Source organism: Gobio gobio, assembly GCF_949357685.1.
Source record: "Gobio gobio genome assembly, chromosome: 13".
Taxonomy (NCBI): domain Eukaryota; kingdom Metazoa; phylum Chordata; class Actinopteri; order Cypriniformes; family Gobionidae; genus Gobio; species Gobio gobio.
In genome coordinates, this window is record NC_137106.1 from 392,057 (window position 1) to 402,711 (window position 10,655).

At 48.5% G+C, this 10,655-nt stretch overlaps 1 protein-coding gene across 2 annotated transcripts in view; it reads left to right on the forward strand.

Annotated features, from left to right (window-relative positions):
• The first annotated feature begins 5,755 nt into the window (after positions 1-5,755).
• nemf (nuclear export mediator factor) overlaps positions 5,756-10,655 on the forward strand; it is a 39,747-nt gene continuing 34,847 nt past the window's right edge. The window contains exons 1-5 of one of the 2 annotated variants that reach the window (XM_079832967.1): positions 5,756-5,910; positions 6,800-7,008; positions 7,081-7,254; positions 7,398-7,461; positions 8,591-8,679. In XM_079832967.1, coding sequence (XP_079689093.1) covers positions 5,794-5,910; positions 6,800-7,008; positions 7,081-7,254; positions 7,398-7,461; positions 8,591-8,679 — 653 coding nt within the window. In that variant the 5' untranslated portion in view covers positions 5,756-5,793. Of the gene's footprint in view, positions 5,915-6,799; positions 7,009-7,080; positions 7,255-7,397; positions 7,462-8,590; positions 8,680-10,655 lie in introns of both variants that reach the window. The other variant, XM_079832968.1, reaches the window with a different exon arrangement.

Consider the following 10,655-nt stretch of genomic DNA (forward strand, 5'->3'; position numbering starts at 1 on the left):
GTGGCTCTGACTGAGGTGTGTGTGACTCTGACTGAGGTGTGTGTGGCTCTAGACTGAGGTGTGTGTGTCTCTGACTGAGGTGTGTGTGGCTCTGACTGAGGTGTGTGTGGCTCTAGACTGAGGTGTGTGTGTCTCTGACTGAGATTAGATTAGATTAGATTCAACTTTATTGTCATTATACAAGTACAAGTACAAGGCAACGAAATGCAGTTTAGGTCTAACCAGAAGTGCAATAGCAGCAAGTGCAGGATATACAATGGATGCGTAAGTGCAGGACATGGATATGTACTGAATATGTATAAATATGTATAAATAGAGAGACGTTATTACTATAAACAGAACTGAATTTACAGGTGAATATGTACAGTGAATAAATATACAGATGGCTATTACTATAAACAGAATTTACAGGTGAATATGTACTATGAATACAATATACAGATGGCTATTACTATAAACAGAATTTTACAGATAGAGGTATACAATAATATGCTAGGCTAATATGAGGAATAGCAGTGGATTAGGGTGGTGCAATAAATTATGGACAGAGCTATCCGGAAAAAAAAAGTGTAAAGTGCAGTGGAAAGTGGTTGCATATTACATTTAGAAGTACAGTGCAAAAATGCAAATGTAAACATTGGTACTATAAATACAGTCGGCAGTGCAAATGAGCATAATCCAGTTAAGATATGGCAGTGCAAGATGCATATGTAAACAGTTGTTACTGTGATAAACAGTCGGTAGTGCAAATAACAAAGTGAAGGAAGATGTGAGGTAGGAGAGTTATCAGTATATGAGGGAAGTGGATCAACGGGGGTTTGAGTTCAGTAAAGAGACAGCTCTGGGGAAAAAACTGTTCTTTAGTCTGCTGGTCCTGGTCCGGTGGATCCTGAAACGCCTGCCGGAGGGCAGGAGAGAAAACAGTCTGTGGGCTGGGTGAGAGGAGTCCTTGAGGATGCTGTGAGCTCGATGCAGGCAGCGTTTCCTCTGGATGTGCTCGATGGCAGGCAGTGGAGTCCCTGTGATGCGCTGGGCAGTTTTCACCACCCGCTGCAGTGCCTTGCGCTCCGCAACAGAGCAGCTCCCATACCATACTGCCACACAGTTGGTCAGGATGCTTTCTATTGCGCAGCGGTAGAAGTTCACCAGGATGGCCGAGGAGAGCTGATTCTTCCTCAGTGTCCTCAGGAAGAAGAGGCGCTGGTGAGCCTTCTTGACCAGGCTGGAGGTGTTGGTCGTCCACGACATGTCCGCCGAGATGTGGATCCCCAGGAACTTGAAACTGGAGACACGTTCAACAGCCATTCCATTGATGTGGATGGTGTCGTGTGTGCCTCTTGACTCCTTCCTGAAGTCCACAATGAGCTCCTTCGTTTTGGTGGTGTTGAGGAGCAGGTTATTATCAGCGCACCATGTGGCCAGGTGCTGGATCTCTTCCCTGTAGGCAGTCTCATCGTTGTTGCTGATGAGCCCGATCACCGTAGTGTCGTCCGCAAACTTGACGATGGAATTAGATCCATACACAGGCTTGCAGTCGGCGGTGAAGAGGGAGTAGAGAAACGGGCTTAGCACACAGCCCTGTGGTACGCCAGTGTTGAGTGTGATGGATGTGGAGCAGGTGAATCCTGAACGAACATTCTGGGGTCTGTCAGTTAGGAAGTCCAAAATCCAGTTACACATTGAAGTGCTGATGCCCAGGTCTCCAAGTTTAGCTATTAACTTGGATGGGATTACAGTGTTGAATGCTGAGCTGAAGTCAACAAACAGCATGCGTGCATACGTGTTCTTATGGTCCAGATGGGTGAGCACAGAGTGCAGTGCCATGGAAACGGCATCCTCTGTGCTCCTATTGCTGCGGTAGGCAAACTGGTGTGAGTCCAATGTGGATGGTAGAGAGTCTTTTAGGTGTTCCAGGACCAGCCGCTCAAAGCACTTCATGACGATGGGTGTGAGTGCTACAGGGCGGTAGTCATTAGGGCACCTCGGGTTAGAGTGTTTCGGCACTGGCACAATGGAAGTGCGTTTAAAGCATGTCGGTACAGCTGCTTGGGCAAGAGACAGGTTGAAAATGTCTGTAAAAACCCCAGCGAGCTGCTCCGCACATGCCCTGAGCACACGTCCAGGGATGTTGTCTGGTCCAGCAGCCTTGTGTGCGCTGATCCGGCTCAGTGCCTTGCAGACATCTGTGGTGGAGAGTGTGATTGGTGGGTGGTCAGCTGAGGGTTTGAGCTTGGTGGCAGTTTCTCTGTTGTCTCTTTCAAAACGAGCATAAAAGTAATTTAGCTCGTTCAGGAAGTTGACATCAGTGGCTGCGGGGGTGGAGTGGGGGGGTTTGTAGTCACTGATGGCCTGGATGCCCTGCCACATGCGTCGAGGGTCAGAGTTGGAAAAGTGACCCTCAATCTTAAGCTTGTAGCAGTGCTTGGCCTTTTTGATGCCCCTCTTCAGGTTTGCCCTGGACGTACTGTAGGCTTGTGCATCACCTGATCTGAAGGCAGTATTGCGTGACTTCAGCAGGAGTCGAACTTCCCTGTTCATCCAAGGCTTCTGATTAGGGTATGTGGTGATCTGTTTCTGGGTTGTAACACTGTCAATGGTGGTATTGATATGATCCAATACAGAGGAGGTGTAGAAGTCAATGTCCGTGTGAGCGCCACTGGTGGCTTGAGAAGCAAACACACTCCAGTCTGTGTGTAGAAACCTTTCCTGGAGTGTGGAGTCTGCCCCCGCAGGCCACACCTTGATGGTCTTCACTGATGGCTTCACACGGTTGATGAGGGGTGCATATTTGGGTGATAGAAACAAAGAGAGGTGGTCTGACTGTCCCAGGTGGGGGAGGGGTGTCGCAACGTAAGCTCCAGCCATGTTTGTATATACATGGTCTAAGGTTTTGTTTCCTCTGGTGTGGCAGGAAACATGCTGGTGAAACTTGGGTAGCACTGACTTTAGGTTTGAATGATTAAAGTCACCTGCAACAATAAACGCAGCTTCCGGGTGATCAGTCTGTTGTTTACTGATGGCTGCGTGAAGTTCTTTCATAGCAAGCTTGGCATCAGCATCCGGAGGAATATAGGCTGCAGTGATAATAGTGGAGGTGAACTCCCGCGGTAGATAAAACGGTCTACATTTAACCATGAGAAACTCCAGGTTAGCTGAACAATGACTCCCAACAATAGCAGAGTTTGTGCACCAAGCTTTGTTAATATAAATGCACAATCCACCCCCTCTGCTCTTCCACACACACACCTGAGGTGTGTGTGGCTCTAGACTGAGGTGTGTGTGGCTCTAGACTGAGGTGTGTGTGACTCTGCCTGAGGTGTGTGTGGCTCTGACTGAGCTGTGTGTGGCTCTAGACTGAGGTGTGTGTGGCTCTGACTGAGGTGTGTGTGGCTCTGACTGAGGTGTGTGTGGCTCTGACTGAGGTGTGTGTGGCTCTAGACTGAGGTGTGTGTGGCTCTGACTGAGGTGTGTGTGGCTCTGACTGAGGTGTGTGTGACTCTAGACTGAGGTGTGTGTGGCTCTGACTGAGGTGTGTGTGGCTCTAGACTGAGGTGTGTGTGGCTCTGACTGAGGTGTGTGTGACTCTGACTGAGGTGTGTGTGACTCTGACTGAGGTGTGTGTGGCTCTAGACTGAGGTGTGTGTGGCTCTGACTGAGGTGTGTGTGGCTCTGACTGAGGTGTGTGTGGCTCTGACTGAGGTGTGTGTGGCTCTGACTGAGGTGTGTGTGGCTCTGACTGAGGTGTGTGTGGCTCTAGACTGAGGTGTGTGTGGCTCTAGACTGAGGTGTGTGTGACTCTGACTGAGGTGTGTGTGACTCTGACTGAGGTGTGTGTGGCTCTGACTGAGGTGTGTGTGACTCTGACTGAGGTGTGTGTGGCTCTAGACTGAGGTGTGTGTGGCTCTGACTGAGGTGTGTGTGGCTCTGACTGAGGTGTGTGTGGCTCTGACTGAGGTGTGTGTGGCTCTGACTGAGGTGTGTGTGGCTCTAGACTGAGGTCTGTGTGGCTCTGACTGAGGTGTGTGTGGCTCTGACTGAGGTGTGTGTGGCTCTGACTGAGGTGTGTGTGGCTCTGACTGAGGTGTGTGTGACTCTGACTGAGGTGTGTGTGGCTCTGACTGAGGTGTGTGTGGCTCTGACTGAGGTGTGTGTGGCTCTGACTGAGGTGTGTGTGGCTCTGACTGAGGTGTGTGTGGCTCTGACTGAGGTGTGTGTGACTCTGACTGAGGTGTGTGTGGCTCTAGACTGAGGTGTGTGTGGCTCTGACTGAGGTGTGTGTGGCTCTGACTGAGGTGTGTGTGGCTCTGACTGAGGTGGGTGTGGCTCTAGACTGAGGTGTGTGTGGCTCTGACTGAGGTGTGTGTGGCTCTAGACTGAGGTGTGTGTGGCTCTAGACTGAGGTGTGTGTGGCTCTGACTGAGGTGTGTGTGACTCTGACTGAGGTGGGTGTGGCTCTGACTGAGGTGTGTGTGGCTCTGACTGAGGTGTGTGTGGCTCTGACTGAGGTGTGTGTGGCTCTGACTGAGGTGTGTGTGGCTCTGACTGAGGTGTGTGTGACTCTGACTGAGGTGTGTGTGGCTCTGACTGAGGTGTGTGTGACTCTGACTGAGGTGTGTGTGGCTCTAGACTGAGGTGTGTGTGGCTCTGACTGAGGTGTGTGTGGCTCTGACTGAGGTGTGTGTGACTCTGACTGAGGTGGGTGTGGCTCTGACTGAGGTGTGTGTGGCTCTGACTGAGGTGTGTGTGGCTCTGACTGAGGTGTGTGTGACTCTGACTGAGGTGTGTGTGGCTCTAGACTGAGGTGTGTGTGGCTCTGACTGAGGTGTGTGTGGCTCTGACTGAGGTGTGTGTGGCTCTGACTGAGGTGGGTGTGACTCTGACTGAGGTGTGTGTGGCTCTGACTGAGGTGTGTGTGGCTCTGAATGAGGTGTGTGTGACTCTGACTGAGGTGTGTGTGGCTCTGACTGAGGTGTGTGTGGCTCTGACTGAGGTGTGTGTGGCTCTGACTGAGGTGTGTGTGGCTCTGACTGAGGTGTGTGTGGCTCTGACTGAGGTGTGTGTGGCTCTGACTGAGGTGTGTGTGGCTCTGACTGAGGTGTGTGTGACTCTGCCTGAGGTGTGTGTGGCTCTGACTGAGGTGTGTGTGGCTCTGACTGAGGTGTGTGTGGCTCTGACTGAGGTGTGTGTGGCTCTGACTGAAGTGTGTGTGGCTCTAGACTGAGGTGTGTGTGGCTCTGACTGAGGTGTGTGTGGCTCTAGACTGAGGTGTGTGTGGCTCTGACTGAGGTGTGTGTGGCTCTGACTGAAGTGTGTGTGGCTCTAGACTGAGGTGTGTGTGGCTCTGACTGAGGTGTGTGTGACTCTGCCTGAGGTGTGTGTGGCTCTGACTGAGGTGTGTGTGGCTCTAGACTGAGGTGTGTGTGACTCTGACTGAGGTGTGTGTGACTGACTGAGGTGTGTGTGACTCTGACTGAGGTGTGTGTGGCTCTGACTGAGGTGTGTGTGACTCTGACTGAGGTGTGTGTGGCTCTGACTGAAGTGTGTGTGGCTCTAGACTGAGGTGTGTGTGGCTCTGACTGAAGTGTGTGTGGCTCTAGACTGAGGTGTGTGTGACTCTGACTGAGGTGTGTGTGACTCTGACTGAGGTGTGTGTGGCTCTGACTGAAGTGTGTGTGGCTCTAGACTGAGGTGTGTGTGACTCTGACTGAAGTGTGTGTGTGACTGACTGAGGTGTGTGTGGCTCTGACTGAGGTGTGTGTGTGTTCACAGGCGGTGGACGAGTTCTTCTCTCAGATGGAGAGTCAGAAGCTGGACATGAAGGCGCTGCAGCAGGAGAAGCACGCGATGAAGAAGCTGGAGAACGTCAGGAGAGATCACGAGCAGCGGCTGGAGGCTCTTCATCAGGCGCAGGCCAGTCTCACACACACACACACACACACACACACACACACACACACACACTGCCCTACATATACCCTATATGGTGATTCTGTGTCAAATCAAACACGTGTGATTGTGTTGTTGTTTGTTCAGTATAAAGTCAAAGATAAACAGTGATAAAGGCAGAATAGTGAATGTCTCAGATGTGTGTTGACGGAGTAATCTCTGTTGTGTAGAGGAGGCTCAGAATGACAGTTTCCACCTGAGCTCTGGAGCCCAATCACAGGGGTGTAAACATGACTTTAGAAAGATGGCAGCATCATTATTTTATTCTCACACAGAGATTGGTGGATCTATTAGTGAAATCTGTTGACTTTATCAATCTGTGTGTCATTATATGCCAACGGTGAGCGCTCAAACATGGGGAAGAAGCACTTCTGCTGTGTCTTTGACTCAAGTTTGAGAGCCTGTAACTCCAGAAGTATTAAAGATATCTCAATGTCCTTCTAGATTCTGCTTCTTAATAAACTTTTCTTTTGGTTTCTTGATTTTAAAGGCCGTCGATGGTTCAGTCGCAGAGATATGGAGATCTCAAAGCGGCTCCAGGAGTAAACTGGTCAATGTTCTGCGCAGTTGAGCTGATAGAAAAACACGAGATAGATTTCTAGTTTAAACATTATTTGTTCTTCAGATATTCCTCTTTAAATATAAAACAGTATCAGCTGTGTGTGAAGTGACCCACATTTGGTTCTTGACCCCTGAACTTTACTCCTGGAGCCGCATTGTGATCTCCATATCTCTGGGACTGAACCGTCGACGGCCTTTAAAATGAAGAAATTGGTCTTTAAATGTTCCGTCATAACCCAGTGTAGAGTCGGGTTGTCATGAAGATGCGTGTGGATTGGCTCTTGCACCGCAGGAAGTGGACCGGCTGAAGGGCGAGCTGGTGGAGATGAACCTCCAGACGGTGGATCGGGCGCTGCAGGTGGTGCGCAGTGCGCTGGCCAATCAGGTGGACTGGGCCGAGATCGGGCAGATCGTGAAGGAAGCTCAAGCGGCCGGCGACCCCGTGGCCTGCGCCATCAAAGAGCTGAAGCTGCAGAGCAATCACATGACCATGCTGCTCAAGTGAGGCCGCTCGCAGTTCACCAGCGCCTGGTCAGGTGACACCATCTCTCACCTCCACCCCTTCTCTTTCAGAAACCCGTATGTGGTTCCGGAGGCCGGGGGGGCGGAGGACACGGAGGGGTCAGCGGGGTCAAAGGGCAAGAAGAGCAAGAGCAAAGATAAAGGGCCCAAGGGGAAACTGGAGAAGGACAAGCCTGTGCTGGTGGACGTGGATCTGAACCTCTCAGCCTACGCCAACGCAAAGAAGTGAGAGGAAGCCCAGAGCGGCTGAGTAACACTCACTCACACACTCACTCACACACTCACTCACTCACACACTCACTCACACACACACACACTCACACACACACACACACACACACTCTCACTCACACACACTCTCTCCACAGGTATTATGACAGCAAGAGAAGCGCAGCCAGGAAAGAGCAGAAGACCGTGGAGGCGGCACAGAAGGTAAGCCGCGCCGCCACACGTGTGTGTGTGTGTGTGTGGGAATGTTTTTGTGAAATATCAGGACACAAATGTGTATAATGTCTGGGTATTACAAAAAGAGGGTGAAATATGAGGACGTTCCCCATGTCCTCACTTTTCAAAATGCTTATAAATCACAGAATGAGGTTTTTTTCACAGAAAGTGAACTGCACAGTCTCCTGTGATGGGTAGGGGCAGTGTGTGTGTGTGTGTGTGTGTGTGTGTGTGTGTGTGTGTGTGTGTGTGTGTGTGTGTGTGTGTGTGTGTGTGTGTGTGTGTGTGTGTGTGTGTGTGTGTGTGTGTGTGTGTGTGTGTGTGTGTGTGTGTGTGTGTGTGTGGGTGTGTGTGATGGGTAGGTTTAGGGGCAGTGTGTGTGTGTGTGTGTGTGTGTGAGATGGGTAGGTTTAGGGGCAGGGGCAGTGTGTGTGTGTGTGTGTGTGTGTGTGTGTGATGGGTAGGTTTAGGGGCAGGGGCAGTGTGTGTGTGTGTGTGTGTGTGTGTGTGTGTGTGTGTGATGGGTAGGTTTAGGGGCAGGGGCAGTGTGTGTGTGTGATGGGTAGGTTTAGGGGCAGTGTGTGTGTGTGTGTGTGTGTGTGTGTGTGTGTGATGGGTAGGTTTAGGGGCAGTGTGTGTGTGTGTGTGTGTGTGTGATGGGTAGGTTTAGGGGCAGGGGCAGTGTGTGTGTGTGTGTGTGTGTGTGTGTGTGTGTGTGTGTGTGTGTGTGTGTGTGTGTGATAGGTAGGTTTAGGGGCAGGGGCAGTGTGTGTGTGTGTGTGTGTGTGTGTGTGTGTGTGTGTGTGTGTGTGTGTGTGTGTGTGTGTGTGTGTGTGTGTGTGTGTGATGGGTAGGTTTAGGGGCAGTGTGTGTGTGTGTGTGTGTGTGTGTGTGTGTGTGTGTGTGTGTGATGGGTAGGTTTAGGGGCAGTGTGTGTGTGTGTGTGTGTGTGTGTGTGTGATGGGTAGGTTTAGGGGCAGTGTAAGGGGATAGAAAATACGGTTTGTACGGTATAAAAACCTTTACACCTATGGAATGTCCTTACATTTCACAAAAACAAACATGTGTGTGAGTGTGTGTGAGGTTTGGTGAATGTGTGTATTTGTCTCCATCCAAGGCCTTCAAATCTGCGGAGAAAAAGACCAAACAGACCCTGAAAGAAGTGCAGACGGTCACCAGCATCCAGAAGGCCAGGAAGGTCTACTGGTAAAGCCACCTGTGTGTGTGTGTGTGTGTGTGTGTGTGTGTGTGTGTGTGTGTGTGTGTGTGTGTGTGTGTGTGTGTGTGTGTGTGTGTGTGTGTGTGTGTGTGTGTGTGTGTGTGTGTGTGTGTGTGTGTGTGTGTGTGTGTGTGTCTGTGTGTGTCTGTGTGTGTTAGGGGTGCACTGACTAGTCGACTTTAATGCTCTGCCGTGACGCTTCAAGCTTGACGTCGACTAGTCGTTGCCTATAGAGGGCGCGACAGGATAAGCCATTTCCTGACATGCAGGCTCTGTTTCCAACAGTTAAAAACGACAAATAAATCCATACCAGGGCTCCAGACTAACTTTTTTCACTAGGAGCACAGTGGCCCCCAACTGAAAATTTTAGGGGCACAACCAGAAATTTTAGGGGCGCACACCGTAAATCAACATGCTAACCAAATCTACTAATTTCCACTTTATTACTAATAGGGATCGGTATCGTTAAGGTTTTAATGGTATTATTACTCTTACCCATACTGCTTATCGATCCGGTACTTTAACAGTATTCTTACCGGTTCTTTTTATTATACTTTATTTATTTATTTTTTATAAAAAAAAAAAACATAATTAAGAACATAATTAACATGGCTTTATAATCTGAAAAATAAAATATCTATAGCAAAAGAAACCGCAAAGTTTGAACAAAAATATAAAACATCTATTTGTAAATGGACCAGTGTGCAGCATTTGGAAGATCTGCTAACATTAATATTACAGTAAAGAACAAACCTACAAAGAAATCTAATAAAGTAATGAAATGTAAAATAACACTGCATAGTTTTCACTGTATAAATTGATAGATTAATGCTTATAAAAGCTAAAGTTATTAACTCAAGAGATGCGAATATTTTCTCTTTGCCTCTTGTTTGATTCTAATGAATGGCTCAATCATCAGCAGGTTTATTAGACGCTGCCCCTTTAAGACCGATCGAATGTAGAACTAATAATATCATATTCTCCTATTTCTCCAAACTATTTACGCCCATTTAAGATATAAACTGTTAAAATAACTACTCTCCAATCCGGTCATTTTGACACCGGCTATTTGTTGTTTATTTGATGGTTTAGACGCACACACGAAGCCTAAAATATAAAGTGCAAGTCGGTCCATTTCGCAGCACACACACATAAGCCGCCTTGAAGTTGGAAACAGCATCTCTTGCGCGGATTATTGTGCATTTAATAGCTCTTTATTATCATCAAACACATCCCGCAGTTTAGCAACAGTAGAGACTGCAGTTTACAACAATCACTGAATCTGACGTTTAGTTTAGGTTTAGGGAGAAATGACAGCAGCTGTGAAGGGAAAGATGAGCTCGACGGACACGGCTATAGGAATAGTTTTTACCTCATACCATCTTTTTATAATTCTTGGAAGCCAAAATCGAAAATAAAATTAGATTAATATCACAGCACAACCCTAAAGTTTAAGCAGACTAAACTTTTGTTTAGTTCTCGTCACACATTAAAGCTGACTGTGGTGTTGTGTTCGCTGTAGCTCCACGTGAGAGAGCTCGCCCGCTTTCTCTCTTCTGCATTGCGAATGGCAAAAATGCATCACGGACAAATGGTTTAATATTATCTCATATAGAAACGGCTGGCAAAGATAGAAATTGCCAGACATAACGTCTATCAATTATAATTAGTAAGTGTATTTTCTTAATTTCTCCAGTACCGACAGCTGGCAAATTTACTGGTCGCACATGTGCGACTGGATGTAAAATTCAGTCGCACACTCTCAAATTTTAGTCGCAAAATGCGACCATTTAGTCGCACTCTGGAGCCCTGCATACTCCGAGAGCTCTCCACAAGACATGTTTGATTACACCATCTGGAAGCTCAAAATGGATCTGGAGAATGCACGCTTATTGTACAGGTCAGTTAATCCCCGTTCTAAAAGAGCTCCGGGAGCACCACAAGAAAATGCTCTCTCTACCTC